The sequence below is a fragment of the Schistocerca gregaria genome, chromosome 3 (genome assembly GCF_023897955.1).
Source record: "Schistocerca gregaria isolate iqSchGreg1 chromosome 3, iqSchGreg1.2, whole genome shotgun sequence".
Taxonomy (NCBI): Eukaryota; Metazoa; Arthropoda; class Insecta; order Orthoptera; family Acrididae; genus Schistocerca; species Schistocerca gregaria.
The window spans coordinates 642,350,107-642,368,346 of record NC_064922.1 but is presented as its reverse complement, the minus strand read 5'-3'; the positions used below and the strand labels follow the sequence as shown (position 1 = coordinate 642,368,346).

The window sequence follows — 18,240 nt, the reverse complement described above, 5'->3', positions numbered from 1 at the left end:
TCTCTTACTGCTTCATCTCATTCATTCCTTCAAACTGCTGCTGTCTCTTGTCAATGTCACAAGTTTTCTTTGCCTCATTATCAGTGTCATAAATTCTGCCTCTCATTATCAAATGCTCTCAAACATTTCCACTTTGTCCAACTCTTTATTCCTCGCTTCTGGCACTATCTTCTTCACTCTTTTCCTAGCAGTGTTTTTTCACTGTCAACTATATTCCACTGCCACTATGTCTCTCCCTTTCACTCTTATCACCACTGTCTCCTTGGCTCTTTCTCTAACGCTGCCGCTGCCTACTATGTTTACATTATTAATATTAACGTTTATCACGTGCGATAAATATGCAGATTTGGTTTCATCCAAATCTTTCTGACATCTGAACTTTTATCAAATTGACTGCATTTTGCTACATTTGAATGAGATACATGCATGCATAATTCCTTACCGCAAACTATCAACGACATCCACTAGTCACGTTAGGGGTCAAGTAAAGGCCCTCCGGTGTAATCTGAAAAGATGGAAAGAAGCATAAACATAAGGGACCCAAAAGCAACTGTCGTACTCCTGAGGCAGTAGAAAAATACATATTCCGAAGTCAGAGGGCCCTTAAATTCGTTTCTCCGAATCCAAATATAAACAAATGTCTACATAGAAGGAGTAAGCTGAAAATCAGCTACAGGTGTTACAGCAAACAACACCGACACATTCACCGACCGACTTCGTCATCTGGGTGATCATCGACTATTTACATGGTAATTACCCGACTGTTTCGGCTATTTCTTCACAGTAAGTGTTTCACGTTTTCACTTTTAAAACTAGTAAGCGATGGAAAATGTAACCAGACGTCTCCACAGCAGTAGACTGCCTGAACGACGTAAGATAAATATTTATTTTTAAAAGTAATTAACGAGTTTTTACTCATTAGTGATTTGGAAATACACTTGTGTTCAAAATTAAATCAACAAACCGATACTTCCCAGTCCTGTGTCTAATTCAAGACATAATCATACAAACTGTCAACCAGATCTCCGCACGATCGTGTTTTGGAAAGAATATGTCATTCCAGTCAACAGACAACTACGTCATCGATGACGTCAGTACACCTAACAAACGGGGTAGTGCTTCCTGAATAGTCTCACATCCACAAACGCTGTGTAGACAGTCCAGATGGTGCAGTATGGCACAGAGAAGACGCCTACCAGACTCTCTGCAGTGGAGGACCGTAGGAGGAATGGAAGCTGGACAGACGCAAACCGATGTCGCCCGATAGTTTAATGTAAATCGATATGATGGCAGTTTATATAGACCGAAACGTATCCGAAGTCCAGGGCAGGGCCGAACATGTGCGACATCAGAAAGAGAGGACCGTTATTTGGCTGTATGAGCACGAATGTACCTCCTCTGTGCTGCACGGCAACTGACATCTGACCTCGCAGCATCCACTGGACGCATTACATCGAGGCAAATGGTGTACAGAAGGCTTCGGCAGAGTGGCCTTTATTGTCGGAGACCTGTTATACGTGTACCTCTGAGCGTCTTCACGGAAGCGAACGTCTAGCGTGGAGTCGTCAACATACCGTCTGGACGGTCGAATAGCGGGCAAGTGTTCCTTCTTCAGAAGAGTCCAGATTTGGTCTGGAGAGTCATTCTCGACGGATTCGCATCTGGAGGAAACGTGGAATATGATTTAGAGACCCAAACATTGTGGAAATAGACCGATATCGAGGAGGATCCCTAATGGAGAGGGCAGATATTATGTTGACCCCTCGAACACCTCTTCATGAAAGTCTGCAGGTGAATAGCTAAGGTTTAACTACTGTCAGGTATTGTGACGAAGTCTTGGGATCTCTTGTGCGGTTGTTGCGAGATGCTATGGGTCCAGACTTCGTACTGACGAACGATAATGCTCTACCTCATACACCACGGGTGGTTGGTGTTTCCTTGGAAACGAAAGATAATGCGAGCATGGAGCGGCCTGCTCACTCTCCCGATTTGAATCCCATAGAGCATGTCGGGGATGCAATAGGGGGACGGGCTGCATCACATCAGCATCCACCTACCACTCTCAAGACTTGTGAGCAGCTCTGTAGGAAGAATGGGCGTTATTGCCTCAACATGACATTGATGACATCATTCACAGCATGCCCTGTCGTTGTCAGGTCTATAATGCTGCTAGAGATGGTCACACTCCATACGACACTCCATACGGAGCACGGTAACCAGTTGGCGGAATTTATATGCAAATCCGTTAGTTGGGGAGAAACGGAAGAACATTTTTGTCTACCGGTATGCATGTTGCAGTTGTTTACGCTCTGACGTCTTTACATTGCTTCTTCTTTACTATCATCTGTTTATAATGTTTTGTGGCAAGAGAAACATAACCTTGCAAAACTTCCGTTTTGTTGCTTTATTGGGCACCAGTGTAGTTATAAAATGCTTATTTCTTATGTTTCACGTTGAAGGAGTGGGGATAAGCACAACAGGACCGTGTGCAGTTCGCTGGGAGCGGACCATTGTCACGCCACGCCACGCCACATCGCGCCGTACAGAGGGGACCGCGGAGAGATACCACCGTTTTGTTCTCATTTCCTGCCACCATTATTAATGTAAATGTAGCAGTGAAAAAAAATTACATATGAAAGTTGTATGCATTTTAAGTTTGTAACGTTCAGTCTATAATACGTTTGTGCAATATCAGCTACACCTATTTCATGTTATTAATTTTTTTTAATGCTCAATGTGACATTTGTCTCACCATGTTGTTTGGTTAAGCACCTCCTTAAAAGTTTACTCATGTTTCCCATTAATTTATCTCACTGTTATTCAATGCTGAATGTAAATTTCACATCTATGTTCTACTTCAATGCTGTTATTTTAACACAGTATTTGTAGAACTGGTTCTTACATAGACCCCACAGATTTGTACTTACGTAAAACCTAGACGTATGTTCCTCTCCTAGGAAACCCGCAGGGCGGCAATAGAAAAGGTCGTTTTGGCGTGGAACCTTATGGAGTGGTTGTGACATAGTCAGTTGGTAGCTAGGTTGCAAACTCTTTATGTCTTATGTGTCGAAGGAGGCAAGGGAAGCAGCAATATGAGTATGAAGACCCGGAATTGGAAGATACCTGGATAATCATTCATGACATTTATCATAAAATCCGAGAGCAAGAAGATAATTTTCGGAGCCTTTATACATGGTGGTTACCTTTGGCGGCTTTGCTTTAGGCGCAGAAGATCCCCACCGCTACCACCTTCATCACAAGTTATTGTTCAGATTTGTATTCACTTACAAGGACCAATTATTTGCTTCATTTGCAAGTAATAATTGTTTTTAGTTCAATGTAGTATTGATAACCTTGAATCGTTCCTTAGTCATAAGTGAAGAGCAAAAGACTTAGTAGTTGCAGAAGTAAAGAACTAATTACTTTAGTTCTGTTCCTACTAAAATCGATATTCAGTGTTAAAAGTAACTGAATAAGACCGGGATCATAATTATAAGTTAAAGGTCATTGCTGTTTCGGTCTTATCCAACTAATAGAATAGTTTCTGTCCCCCTCCCCGTGCTAAGTACTGAGGCAGTATTACAACCACCATTACAGTAAAACTACTTATGAAGTGCACCATGCATTCTAATAGCTTCTGCGTTATTTAAAGGATAACTGGCCACAAAAGTAGCTGATACAAATGTTCAGATCATAACATACTTAGAGACCCCATGTTTCAGTTATGATTTATTTAGTGCAAAGAAGTAAACGCACCATAAGAAAACATGTAGTGATCAGCTCCGTTATAAATATTTAAAGATCTTTACTATGTCAGTAATTTACAGTAATTAAACACTAAAAGCTGCTCATGTCCAAACTAGCTGTTCTCTCTCGTTGTGTAGTTAGACTGTGTAATGAATACAGAAAGTATATCTCCAGAATGAAACTTTTACTCTGTAGTGGAGTATGCGCTGATATGACACTCCCTGACGGATTAAAACTGTGTGCTGGACGAGACTCGAACTCGTGTCCTTTGCTTTCGTGACAAGTGTTCTACGAACTTGGCTACCCAAGAAGGCTCCTAGCTTTAGTTCCGCCAGTAGCTTAAGTTCCGCCAGTACCTCGTCTCCTACCTTCCAAACTTTACAGAAGCTCCACTGCGAAACTCGCAGAACTAGCACTCCTGGAGAAAGGATGTTACAGAGACATGGCTTTGCCACAGCCTGGGGGATGTTTCCAGAATGAAATTTTCACTCTGCTGCTGAGCGTAAGCTGATATGAAACTTCCTGGCAGATTAAAAGTGTGTGCCGGACCGAGACTCAAACTCGGTACCTTTGCCTTTAGCGGGCAAGTGCTCTACCAACTGAGCTACCCAAGCTACCAGGGCTGCGTAATTTCCCTTATACCAGCAGTACTAGTTCTGCAAGTTTCGCAAGAGAGATTCTGTGAAGTTTTGAAGGTTGGAGATGAGGTACAGGTGGAATTAAAACTGTAAGGACGGGGCGTGAGTCATGCTTTGGTAGCTCAGTTGGTAGAGCACCTACCCGCGAAAAGCAAAGGTTCCGAGTTCGAGTCTCTGTCCGACACACAGTTTTAAACTCCCACGAAATTTCTTAACACTTTGATATCCCTGCGATTCCAGCTGGCTGTCTTTGGTTGTCATCCACGGCCCTTACATAACAGTGGTACGTCAAAGATACTATACGCCCCGTTTTGTTGCCCTTCATGCTAAGCCATCCTGGGCTTACATTTCAACAAGATAATTCTGGTCCGCAAGCAACAGGAGTTTGTACTGCTTGTCTTCGTAATTTCGACACCCTATTTTAGCCAGCAAGTTCACCAGACGCCACCCCACTGAAATCATTAGGAACACGATGTCCATCGAGCTATTATTACTTTTATGTTGTAAGTTCATGTGCTTGGAGATTTACTCCTCAATTTGGTCCTACGGAACTTGACGTGTAAATAAATAAATAAATTGAGGAGCTAACGTTCCTCCTCTAACAAATCTACCACATGCTCAGTTTGTGAAGCTCTTTCTGTTCAATAAATCATCCAACTTTTCTGATGGCGTAACGGTTTGTTTGTCTGTTCATGTACATTACATCTACAGATATCTTGCCCATTCAGATAATTCCTAAGTTGCGGGTCTTGTTTTCTTAGAGTATATTTTCCTATTCTGTTATATTCAAGTCTATAAACACAGATTTTTCTCATTGGGGATAAACTGTAGAAAACGATTCGTGAGAGTTTGGTTGATTTTGGGGAAGGGTACGAAACAATAAGGTCATCAGCCCAATCTGATTAGGGATTGTTGGGGAAGAAGTCGGCCGTGCCCTTTCAAAGGAACCACCACGGCATTTGCCTGAAGTGATTTAGGTAAATCATGGAAAACCTAAATCAGGATGGCCGGACGCGGGATTGAACCGTCGTCCTCCCGAATGCGAGTCCAGCGTGCTAACCAAATGCGTTCAACTCGTAAGGGAGGAACACCTGGTTGAAGATGGAAATAAAAGGGTTTCCTAATATCAGCACCTGCAAGGTGGTCCACCAGCGCTGTTTAAGTCATATGATGTTGTGGAACATTCTCAGTGACAACTGCAACTTACCGATCTGTGTTGTAAAATTTTGAATAACACATTAAAAGCAAGCCGATCGTCGAAACCGACTTTACTGATAATAAGGGGGAGTGGAATAAAACTGTTAAATATATAGTGTTGTATACATTTATTCAATAGCTGTTTATAACTTCAGATAATACTGCGAGTAAGTTTAAGGATGAATAGAATGCAGAAGGATTATAAGGGACACAAAAACAGTTGTTAGTGTCAAAATTACTAATATGAAGTTGTCAATAAAATTGTTCCATTATTAAATAGAAAGATATAACCTATACAAACATTACAAGTTTTGAAAATATTAAAAGACAAAGAAAAGCCAGAAACGCTATTTAATAGCAGAATGTATAAAGATTGTTGATAATAAATTAACGAATGCCAGTGTTGAAAAGTACTGAGAGACTAGCATCTAGTAAAATGAAACTGATCTTTGGTTGATGCTGAAACGAATGAAAAATAAAATATCTCTCCTTGACGCTAGAGCAACAAAAAGAAACAACTAATTCAATAATGTTAACCTATGCCGCCGAGATAATTATTCCAATATTCTTTGCAGCAACACAGATAATAAAAATACCACAGATACCTGTGAAATTTGATGCTCACTGCACGTAAACACACGGTCACATAATAACGAGGCTTATCTCAGCAGCCTTCATTTCATGGAGTCGATGAAATATTTACCATCATTTTCGATCAATATCTAGGGCCGAGAAGCGGTAGGCGTTGATCATCATTTTCTCTGGTCTTCGCCACTTGTGATAATAAAAAACTTTGTTTCCAAATTTGACTTTGAACACCGTTCATAACGATCCACAGTACATTCCCACTCCCAACCTTGATGAGAGCCGATTGAGCAGCAGTGATGCGTACAAGCCAATGGTGGGCCCTCCAGAAGCTGACAGTAATGTAGAGGAGCAATAGAAGTATTTCACCTTTTTCCTTATAACGTAAACCTTCATTGAACTTAACGGTGATGTAAAAATGCAAATTACAGATGTTATTTTTTAAAAACTGTTTTCTTAGATATTCCTCAGTTAGAACTATATTTATCTTATTGGCAGGTATCGTTTGGAAATTCTATCCGCCGTTATTTGCATTCAGTACTACACACGACACTATACTGCGTACTATAACATATTCTGCAAGATTTCAGAGATTTAAAGTATGAGCTTATACAGGGCGATGTTGATACAAAGATTCAGGGATGATGGAGAAAAGTAAATGGGTCCATTCGAAATAGAATGCCCTTTCCGAAAGCGACTGAACTAAAAACTGTAGATGAAAACTGAATAATTTCAAATGTACCAGTGGTCCGTCGGTGTTGTTAAAAATTAACGGAGAAACTGTTTTTAATAACCTCATTAGTCTGCATAAACGGCACTTTTGCAACATTAGTTTTGAGACAGTGCCAGTGAATCTCTGTTATCGATATCAGAGAGCTTTGCCGCGTGTGGCTTGTTCGGCTTCTTACCTGTGACCGAGGTGGATGTGTTGCAGCAGCGCCTGGTCCAGGCCATGGGTAGCGGCCGACCTGTGTGTCATGGTTGCGGCAGTGACTATTAATGAACACAGTTTTGAGCTGTGCACATAAAGTCCAGTTTGTTTGTTTGCCTGCCACTTCTCAGTGTTATGCAAGGGGGACGTGTTCCAAATGGAAGTTGTGGAGTAACAGGAATTGGGAACAGGGACTAGGCCTGTCATGATGATGACGTCGTGGACAGAATATGACACACAAATGGACTCCGTGGATTCACCATCAATTGACATAAGCTGTCGATATAGATTTTCTCTCTGCTGTGTGTGTCTGGAGTACGGCGCCCGGGGGACGTTAGCGTTGTGCTCAACTGCGGGGACAGAAGGGTAATCTCGTGTGGGACCATATGTTTTCTTCCTCAATCGTGGCCCCAACGGCGTTCTGTCTCTTTCTGTGGTCTTGAGTGACATGTTTCTATAGTTCTTTGAGTTGTGCTATTGTTGCCTGGTATACCTGAGCTAGTGTTTTGTTAAAGTATGTATTAGTGCTTGTTAAACTTCCTTCTCGTTTGCTCCTGAAAGTTAAATTTAATGCTTAGCTTCGTTTATAATTTGTCTACCCGTACCTGTATTCATCTATGTCACATGCTATTAACGACACTAACGTTTTATTGAGAGGCTAAATTGCGAATATTCCGGTCATTCCAATAGTATTAAATATTTATTTAGCTGGCAGCTCTGGGGTTATCTATTAGATGGTTCCAGATATGTGAAGCTATTAGTCTGAGATTCTGTCGTCCAATTCTGTAAGGTTTAGTGCGCCAGTTGTGCCAATGGCTAACTGATGTACTGTACATTTCACGTCTGTTCTTTTGCAGAGCTCTGTGTTGGTTATTTATTTCAAAGAATTTTTTTGTCTCTACATGTCTCACCACTTGGTTCTGTAAAGTTTATTCTAAGATTAAGACAACTGATTTACAGGAGTTATGAATGTTTATATTCTGTATAGTTTACAAGTAAACATTTACTTCAAAGAAGATGTATTTTCTTATAAATTGTAAATGCCTTTGACGATCCACAAGCAGAAAGCTTCACAGGTGCAAAGTTGCAGTAACTGTAAATTTAAATAAAATTGCCATGACAGTCTGTTTTCATATTGGTCATTTGCATTCTGTTTTGTCAACACCTCTGGTGAATCATTGTGCCTTAATGGTCTGCATATCTGAGTTGTGTTGCGTTTTCTATGCAGTGTGCAATGGGTGTGAAAATGACACATCTTTTGCTACCAGTTGCAAGGCCACATATTCATTTCCTTACAGTTAAGTGTCATTAAGTATAGTCTACTTTGAGCTGAAGTTGTGTCATCAACATTTCTTATCCTACGGCCAATTGTGATAAATTTTACTGTTGTGATAATCCAGGATGAAGTCGATCACTGTTGCCATAATCCAGGATGAAGTCACTCACTGTTGTGACAATCCAGGATGAAGTCGCTCCTATACTTATGTATAACATTTGAAATATATCTTTTATTAATAGGCGATGATTAGAAATTTGTCTAATAAAACCACCAGCACCTACAAACATCTGTTCCCACGCTCCCCGCCATTTCAAGTATAAAGTGGGTCCATGTTATCACAACGAATTTCGAGCAAACTGTGGTGTTGCTCGAATATTGTCACAGACAGTCCCTAGCAGGGGCTCAATCTTCTCCTGTGCTTGATACTCAGATACTGCTGGGATTTCAGTCGACGTTTCATCAGCTTTTTAATGGTAGAAGATATGGTACGTGTCAACGGTTTGCTGAGATAATATTATGTTTCAGGCTCCTGGTTGGTTGGGAATTTTTTCTAAGCATCAATTTCCAGGATTCTGTAAACTGCGCAGGTGAAACTGTCCGCCGGTGCCCTGCATTATTACATCCCTTCTACAGTTCAGAAAATACCGAAAGATTCATCTGGATATAATTAAGATACTACAGCTGTATTCAGGATTTGAGAAGTAGTTCTAATTTTGCAGGCACCTCTTGTTTAGAGCTGCATGTAAATTTCAGTCTGGCAAGTAACAGGTTGCTTCCTATAAGGAAGTAAACTTCAGTACTCTTCCAACGGTAAATAATACCTCTGAAGAATACAAGGAGAACATCTCAGTCGTAAACATCGTCGACAAGCAGGTCCGAGGTAGCAGTGTTGGACGACTTCCCACTTTTCGGCCACTGCTTGGCACCGGATCCGATGATGTCGGCCAGAGTCGGCCCTGATAACTTCTTCTTGCGTTCCGTTCGCGATTCTGCTGCGTCGTTCCAACTGCGGTCGTCATTCCAGCCGCCGCCGCCGCCGCTCGCCCCCCATCCACCGCCACCACCGCCGCCCCCACTGCTGGCCCAGCCTCCTTTCCAACCACCGCCGCCGCCCCCGCCGCCTTTCCACGCTGGCCATCCCCCACCTACGGCACCTTTCCAACCCCCACCACCACTGGGCTCCCAGCCCCCACCAGGCCACGGAGCAGCACTTGGCCACCCTCCTCCGCCTCCAGTCTTGCCGGCATATATGTACACCTCCTTACTGTCACCACCTCCGCCACCCAGACCCTTCTTGAAGGCGATGGTTCCTACGAGCGTAAGAGCTGCAGTGCCGATCGCGAGGGCCTTCCATGCTAACAACTTGGTGATCCCATAAGTCGCTGTCATGATGCCGGTACTCTTCATGGCTCCCACCAGCAACATCATCAACATCTCCGAGCCCTTCTTTTTGCCTCGTCCTGCAACAAACCAGTACAAACACTCATTTATTACTCATAGGGGAAAGAAACATGATCACAAACCGGCAAAAGCATGGCCCTTTTTAAAAGCTTTCTAATCTATAAGGAGTGACGCATTGTTGACTGCTCCTACACGTACGAGGGGCGTCCAGTAAGTAAGTTCCATATTTGATAAAAAAACAAAAAAAACATTACACACAATTTATTCTGCATTCGTAGATGCTAGCTTCATATGGGAACAGCAATCTGTGTTAACCAGCTTGATGTAGAAAACAGACAAAGTTGCAAGACTCGTTTTTTTTTATCTAATCGATGTCAGGTTTCGGATTACCTGAATCTATTCTGTAATAGCATGCAAACCATGTTAAGACTGTATATACACGTATAGCAAATTCAAGTTTTTCTATGAGCATTGACAGGACTAATAATCACGTCATGTTGAAATAATGTTATTGACATTGTAAAATGCTTCAGTTCCTTTTCTACGTAGCCGCCATATTTGTCCAACCATTTTTGATAACGTAACACTATATATATCAAACTAATGTGGTATCAGGTCGGGTCCTATGGTCGTAACCAGCTGTTCATTGTTGATGTCGTTTTATTGTAGGTGTTGAAGTGTTTACCTACAAGACGACTTTTGTGTTGGTGGAACATGGGGGGAGATAGGATGATTATGATGAATATGAAGGATGCGCAAAGACTTCCAGTTTAATATTCCAAGCACTGCCTTAGTCATTTGAGCTGCACGAAGACGAGAAGCTCCAACAAGGAAGAGAAACTTGCGAAGTAGAAGTCCAAGACGTTTTCTTTTAATGGCAGTTCGCGGATTCCTCAAGACATTATAGTATCTCTCTGCATTCATTGTGGTGTTGCGAAGCAGGTCGTGAATGAGTGACACCCTCTGACAGCCTCAAAGGATGGTTACCATAACTATCCCTGCTGAATGTGTGACCTTGGCTTTTTTGGTGCATTTTCGCCAGGATTCTTCCACACTATGCTCGCACGTCTTGTCTCAGGAGACGAATGATGAATCCACGTCTCATCCCTGTTTGAATACTGATACAGTATTCCCCATAGACGCAGGATAAATCCCAATGGATATCAAGAGCATGTAGCTGTTCCGATCCAAAAAGCGGACAAATTCGTCGCGGTAACTCCATGCTAACTGATAGCATACTGGCTAGCTCCTGCGGTATGCGTTGTAAGCCGGTGTGAACCTTGTCAAGACATACCAGTCGAACTCACCTGCCCTCAGATGTTACGGGCACAGTATATTTGCAGATAAATAAAATAAGGAAACTCACATATTGGACGACCTTCGCAGTCACGCTAACCCAGCTCCGCTTTTATGGCCTTTCATAAGATGATAGTATAGTTCGTACTGGGTATCATTGTAACATTAGTAATAAGCTGTTAAGTTCGTGTCTACAAGGACTAGAAAGTATTTGGAAATAATGGCTCAACGCCGCGTTCATCATTATATGTCAAAGATCTCTGACATGCCTCGGAAAATATTCTATTAGGCTAACGAACTGATTGTCGTGACAGTTAAATTACTGTCCCTGAAGACCTGTAGAGGATCTCACACGACAGGTCAAGGCTAAAGCTGAACCCCATTTGTCACAGGTATATGGTGTTCTTCCTCAAATTGTACTTCAGACCCATATCTTACGATAATTTTAGACCTAAGTTGTACCCTTAATAACACTTGGAATTTGATTTGGGAGCTAATTCCCGTATTTTGGACGTTTAGTCATTGATACGAACGAACTTAGCTACTGAAAACTGTGATCTTGTGAGTTCAACTGTTCGCTTACTCATAAAGTGCATGCGTTCCTAGTAACGGCTGGTGTTAACGTTCCATTGGTCAGTCAACTGCTTTCCATTCAGTTGGTCCTTTCAGTTGACTAGAACAATAGAATGAAATACTAGTCTCTGTGGCCACGTTAGGTGTATGAATGTTTTCAATCACTTTTCTGGTTTGAGTGATTTGACTTAATGTGACACAGCCGAAAGACATAAGTCTCTGACAATTACAGCAGTTACATGAAAGTGTAAACTCAGTCTCCGGGTTTGAACGATTTCACTTGCGTAGTTTTTCAGCCTTTTCGATTACACCCGATCCATAACGAGAGTTGGTAGCTTTTTTAGGAACAAATGACATATCTTATTTTTAGAGGACGTGAATAAAAAGTGTACTTCTAACAATGACGTATTTACAAAATTTATGTCTCTGTTTCCTTGCGTGACTGATACGGTCGCAGGTTCGAATCCTGCCTTAGTTAGGTTTACGTAGTTCTAAGTTCTAGGGGACTGATGACCACAGATGTTAAGTCCCATAGTGCTCAGAGCTATTTGAACAATTTTTTTTGTTTCCTTAAATACGAATTTTTCGTACTTCTGGAATAACATGTGGATATTTGGCTGGTTTTAATTCTCCTTCGGTGAACGCTCAGGTAACAGAGATCATATAAGGTACAATTTATTAAATTCTTTAATGAATTAATCACTTGCTTTGTAAGTACTTACTGCCACTTATCGGGAAATACATTTTCCGCGAAAAATATTAGCATAGTGCTTGGTGTTGGTAAGTGACTGAACAGCGTAGCGTCAGCTTTATAGGTCATGAACTAATGTGTGTAGAGGTGTAGAGTGTGACGAGAGACGAATGAACAGTCTAGCATTAGCTTTTTACGTTATGACATGCCTTTTTTACAAGAATGTGTAAAAATGACAGTATTGTACATTAGGGACAAACCGAATTATGATTTGCTGTTTCTAACAACGTTGCTTGCATTTAGAAGGATGGAGGCTCTAGCATCCTATCCAGCCATCTTTATTTAAGTTTTTCATGCTTTCCCTAAAATTCAGGCAAATGCTGTAAGGACGTGGCCAACTAGCTGTTACATGCTTGTCAAACTGGACCTGTAGCTGGGTTTTACCTATGGAGTTTGAGACGAGGAGCCCACGAAAACTGCAAAAGACATTCCGAAAATAGGCAGATTTCAGTGGATTTTCAACTCACATAACAGGTGGTCTATACGTTTACCATTTGTGACGCAAACTTAGTCAAACTTTTGCCAACAGGTCGTGGTTGATATAAACGTTCGCGTCAATTAATGTTTTTTTGTAACTACTACGAATGAAGTGACTGTGGAGGTAGGAACAACGATCTTTGACGTAATTTCATAAGAAGAAATCACATGGAGTTAAGTGAGGTGACCATAGGGGACACAGAAGAAGAAGGGAGTCATGATGGGAAACATGTCCATCGAACGCAGACACAGTTTGGCACTGAGGTAATCAAGAATGTTGAAAGAAAGTCTGGTGCAGCACCTGGAACCCCACCATGTCGCAAAATATAATCCCCACGGTCTCTCTGTACTTCTGACACAGGCTTTTATAAGCAGTCAGTTCCAGTAGCTCGAATGTAATCTTTATTTGCTTGTGGTTGGAGATTTTTGCACAACAAACTTGCTGTTCCAGCCTATAGTGACTTTTCAAGGGCACCTGTGGGTGTCGTGAATAGAAGACCTTATTTCAGTTTTACTTATGACCAATAAAGCTATTTTTAAAAATTACATTTTTCCTTACTCTAAGTGCCATTGTCGACATACGACATTCAGGGGCCAACTGTGAGCTGTCTGGTATGGAATTATATTATTATAAACACGTAGTTTTTATAATACAGTACGAAATTTTTTGTGATAGGTGTGTTTCTTAGACGCTATATGTTTCCGGATTTTTCTTCCTTGGTAGTCGGGAATGGTGTATTTGTTGCATTGAAATTATATAGTTTAAAATTTTTGTGTATATTTATCGGTGATTTCCTATGTTTATCGTTTCTCGTGGTCGAAATTTTCAATAATAATTCCTATATGGAGCTTGTATTTTAGGCCAATTTGTTCACAGAGGTAGCCGTTCGGGAACATTTTCGAGTGTGTATACATTTCTAATTCTTCCAAAACAACGTACGTCTTCCTTAAATATTTAGTGTAAAAGTTGTTCATTGATTTCAGTGTGTTCTTATTGATTGCTTTCATAAGCTCTGGTATGTTCTTTGACTCTAATGTTGAAGTATCTTCCCCTTTGCCCGATGTAGAATATCGTGCAGTTTTCACAAGAAATTTTGTGGACTCCTGGGTTCGAAAATTCCGGGTTTTTGGGGTTTGCTGATCGAATTCGTGCTTTCTGAAAACTGGTAGTGCGAAATGCCAACTTTAAATTTGTCTTATATAAAATGATTGCAAACATGAAATATAAGTCATTAAAATGTAATTTATAAAAATAACGTTACTGACCATAAGTGAGACGCAAATGAGAGCCAGTATTCACAACACTCACAAATGGGCATGAAAATGGAAATGGCATTGTAAGCCCAAACAGGAAAACTTGTGCAGAAATCTCCCAATACCAGTAAACAAAGATTTCATTGCACCTACTGGAAATGACTTCTTATAAAATGTATTTCGACTTAGTTCAAGCTGCATGCCATACTGACTAAAACCTGTGGAGTGAGCCATTACTGCAGCATGTCCAGGTACTCTAAATCAGTCATAGCATTCTCCGTAAAGAAAAGTCGTCCATATTCTTTTGAAGATGACATAGTACAAAAGACTTTACGTATAAGTGAAACACGAATATGTTTCAGCATCTCTTGTCGATGTTCTATTCCACAAACTCACACATTATGACGATTCATCTATTATACACATTAATGTGGCTGAAAACTAACATCTATCTCCTGTAGTAGCCGCTGCAAGTTAGTGCAAAAATTAGAACGAAGCTCTTTGTGCAGAGTAGTTAGCGTATGTAACAACAACAACCGGGATGATTTTACGCGCAGAAGTTAGCGTAGAACGTCTCAGACAATTAACTGAGGTATCTCCATTCTTTGCTTCCACTTGTTGTCCACTTTTCAGAGCTCCTGACGAGTAATCGGGTGATTCTACACACGCTCTACCTTCTTTCCTGACGTACCCGGCCTGTCTGTTTCCTTCGCATCACTTTTACAGTACAAGTAAAGGAAAAAATCCGAAAATTGTTAGTATGTAATTACATAATACAAGAAAATATCTGTCATTTTTTTATCCTTCTGTGTATTTGTCTGTCCGCCTATTACTACCCGTGTTTCTCTTGAACAGAATGGCTTTTCAAGTTTAAATATGTCACATACTGAAGTCTTTGGGCCCTTAGCGGTGTAAGAATTTTAAGCTTCTTAGTCAATACAATCAAGAGACATGCTCATTTATGTTACGTACTTTGCTCATCAAAAACTCCTTCATCATAACCTATAGGACACTTCCTGTTATTCTAGACTCACGAAATATGCAAAGACGCTCCGTTTCACACTAATGAAAAAACCCAAGAATTGTTCTTTTGTAATTATATCACACGAATAGTTTCTTCACCAGTTTTTATACAACTGTCTGTCTATCCGTCTGTTATTGTCTCTTTTCCTGTGGAAGAGATTCGCACATAGATTTCAAATTTATGTGACTTACTGAGGCCTATGTTCCCTTGGCTGTGTAAAACTGTCAAGTTTCTAAGTCAGTTCAATGAAAAGATTCGCCCATTTATGTTACATATTTTTCAACTCGCAAACCCACTCATCAGAACTCACAGAGTACTTCCCCGTTGACACAGAGTGGTGAAATTTGGCAAGAAGCAAGATTTTATAATAAAAAATCTAAGTATTGTTAAACTGTAACTGTATCACATAAAAATATGTTTATGACATTAGAATATACATTGCATTTATCATTCGTCAAAAGAATAATAGACGAATGTTACTGAAAAAGTAAAGTGCAAGTTATAGTTATATTTTAGAAGTAAATAAAAGATATATTAAATCTTCTAGTTATACACATATGCACTCCATATGCACTGAAGTCCCCTGCTCGCTTCGTTTTGTACGTGCGGGCTAGTTTGAGGAATCAGTGTAGAGACTTTGGTAGGATCTTGGAGTTTCCAGGACCGATATCTCGCCAGTATCTATTTCGAAAATGGGCAAAAGTAGTAAAATTCTTGATTCCCAAAATGGATGAAATACATATAATTAAGTTTGAACAGAACCACCACCGCACGAGTCATACTCGCACTCGGTGGCCAATTTTTTTTTCTATGTGTCTTCTGTTATATGCACAACCTATTTCTGAAAATCCGGTAAAAAAGGTAACTCTTTATATGAATTAAATGTTCTTTTGTTCTGAAACCGAAGAACCATGACATGTACAATATAATTGTACAATTGATCCACAGATGAATGAAACTACTAAAACCAAGCAAAGCTTGGCAGTTTGTCTCACCTTGTACGACGTCGGCGTTTCCTAGGAGACGCTCCAGCCACTGCAGCAGCTGGCGACCCGCCCAGGAGAGCAGACCCCGAGGCAGCGAGCCGGGCAGCAGGCGTCGCGACGCCGCATCCAGAAGATCCTGCCAATCTTCCGGCCGCCAAGCGCTTCCCGATTGCACCTCGTTTCCTGTCTCAGAAGAGCTATTTCGCTGACGTATACTTCCTCTCGATACGGGCCGCACGACGCTGTAAGATGCGTTCTGTGAGTTTCCGGCGACATTATTTTTCTCTCTACCATCAGTATTTTGTGTCTCTTTCTCAAGATTATACTTTCCAATTTGCAAGTATTCCGTCCCACGTACTTCGAAAGAACGTCGTTCATCTGTAGCCAACTTTTGTTCTTCTGTCGAATCTATTATTTCGCCGTCACCTGCTCCTTCAAATTCCACTTCATTTTCCCTTGCGATCTTTTCTAACCCACTGTGTGCATTTCCCTGCAGCAGGTTTTTGCTATGTAATAAATCATCAATGTTGACTTCCTTCGCTACTAAATTATCCAACTGTACTAGTTCCTTGTTACTGGCGATCATGTGTGTTGTATAATTCTCTAACTTTCGAACAGTTCCAGTTGTGTTATTCTTTAACTGGTCTTTTATTTTTTCACCTTCGTACCTCATCGATCTTGCTGGTCTTCGCGGTAACTCTTTTATACTTCTAGCGCCACCGAAGTTTTTGTGGTGATTTAACTGCTCCAGGTTCCGTATTAGATCTGAGCAGATAGACTCTTTGCTTGTTATGGCGACGAGCAGGCGAATATTGCTGCATAGGAAAGAAGTGCTTCGCTGTTGCCGGCACTGACTTTCCAGTTTCTTGATGAAGGCGTCTTTCTTGGAAGAAACATTCTGGTCCACACCTGTGCAGCTCTCTTCGGACAGTCCTGAAGCCATATGTTGGACATTTATACCTTTTACACCATTTGTGAGAAACATGACACACAAGATACCTATTACGCTGCTCGCGTTTTTTGTGTCTTTAGAGTTTCCATGTTTTCTGCAGACCATGCTCTGCCTATTGGTGCAAACAGGTAATTATTAGTGTTAAACACATCTGATAAATCTTGATGCTGCAGTTAACATGTACTCGTAGGTATCCTGCGAAACAGAACCATCCATGTGCTGCTCTTTTCTCTGCAGAATCGTCCACTATAAAATGAACCTCTTAGCACTAGCACCTCATAGTACTGCCAAAACCAGAGAAAGGTTTCAGTCCAAGTCCAGTGCCCGCACATAAGCGACCTACCTCAGCTCGTCAGTTACTGAATGTATACAAAGTCAGCAACAGCGTTCCAATGCGGCAGAGCAGGTTAATGCTGTTTCTGTTTGGGAGAGCTTCTCTTTATAACATCTGCGCGGTCTTACCGTTTTTGAGCATCTGGAGCGTGAAAACGTGACTAGGAAAATGGTTGCTCGTTTCAGCCCAGCGGATGCCAGCGTGACAGGTCCCACGACACGGCTCGCGCAGGAAAATGGAGGAAGCGTCTGCGCCCGGAAGACACTAATTAGCGTTGTTGTCATAGCAAAGCTCGCTTCCCACACCGCACATTGTCTTACTAAAGGATCTAGAGCAACAAATGGGCCGACCTTTATGGCGACGTGACGTACTGAATCCGCTTCTGCTGGAAATACTGTTAATGTAAGTGTTGACAGCATCCCTGGCTTAATTTTTGATGGACTTAGATATTCTCAAATCCAGAGACGTGTTTATTTTCTCCAGAAACTATGTACGACCATAAACACAAGAGAATCTAAAGTAGCATTTTTAAAAATCTAGGAAGTGTTTTACTATTCTCAAATAACCATTCTCCAAGCCCATTTCTTTATGTTGTTCTGTTCTACATCTACATCCATACTCCGCGAGTCACCTGTCGGTGTGTGGCGGTGAGTACCTTGAGTACCTCTATCGGTTCTTCCTTCTATTCCAGTCTCGTATTGTTCGTGGAAAGAAGGATTGTCGGTATGCCTCTGTGTGGGCTCTAATCTCTCTGATTTTATCCTCATGGTCTCTTCGCGAGATATACGTAGGTGGGAGCAATATACTGCTTGACT

At 41.2% G+C, this 18,240-nt stretch overlaps 1 protein-coding gene across 1 annotated transcript; it reads right to left on the bottom strand.

Moving 5' to 3' along the window:
• Positions 1–5,440: 5,440 nt before the first annotated feature.
• Positions 5,441–17,484, bottom strand: LOC126355542 (uncharacterized). The gene is made up of 3 exons (XM_050005900.1): positions 16,149–17,484; positions 9,527–9,837; positions 5,441–5,518 (listed from the first exon to the last, which is right to left on the bottom strand). Exons 1-3 carry the CDS (start codon positions 17,194–17,196, stop codon positions 5,441–5,443), a joined length of 1,437 nt encoding a protein of 478 aa, XP_049861857.1. The 5' UTR covers positions 17,197–17,484.
• Between the last annotated feature and the right edge of the window lie 756 nt (positions 17,485–18,240).

What these genes read in the sequence shown, in the direction of transcription:
- LOC126355542 (XM_050005900.1), bottom strand. Translation starts at nt 17,196, where the DNA reads ATGGTCTGCAGAAAACATGGAAACTCTAAAGACACAAAAAACGCGAGC. An exon ending in AAACGCCGACGTCGTACAAG is followed by an intron (nt 9,838 to 16,148) that starts GTGAGACAAACT and finishes GGTTTGTTGCAG; the next exon opens with GACGAGGCAAAAAGAAGGGC. An exon ending in GTGGGGGTTGGAAAGGTGCC is followed by an intron (nt 5,519 to 9,526) that starts GTAGGTGGGGGA and finishes ACCACCTTGCAG; the next exon opens with GTGCTGATATTAGGAAACCC.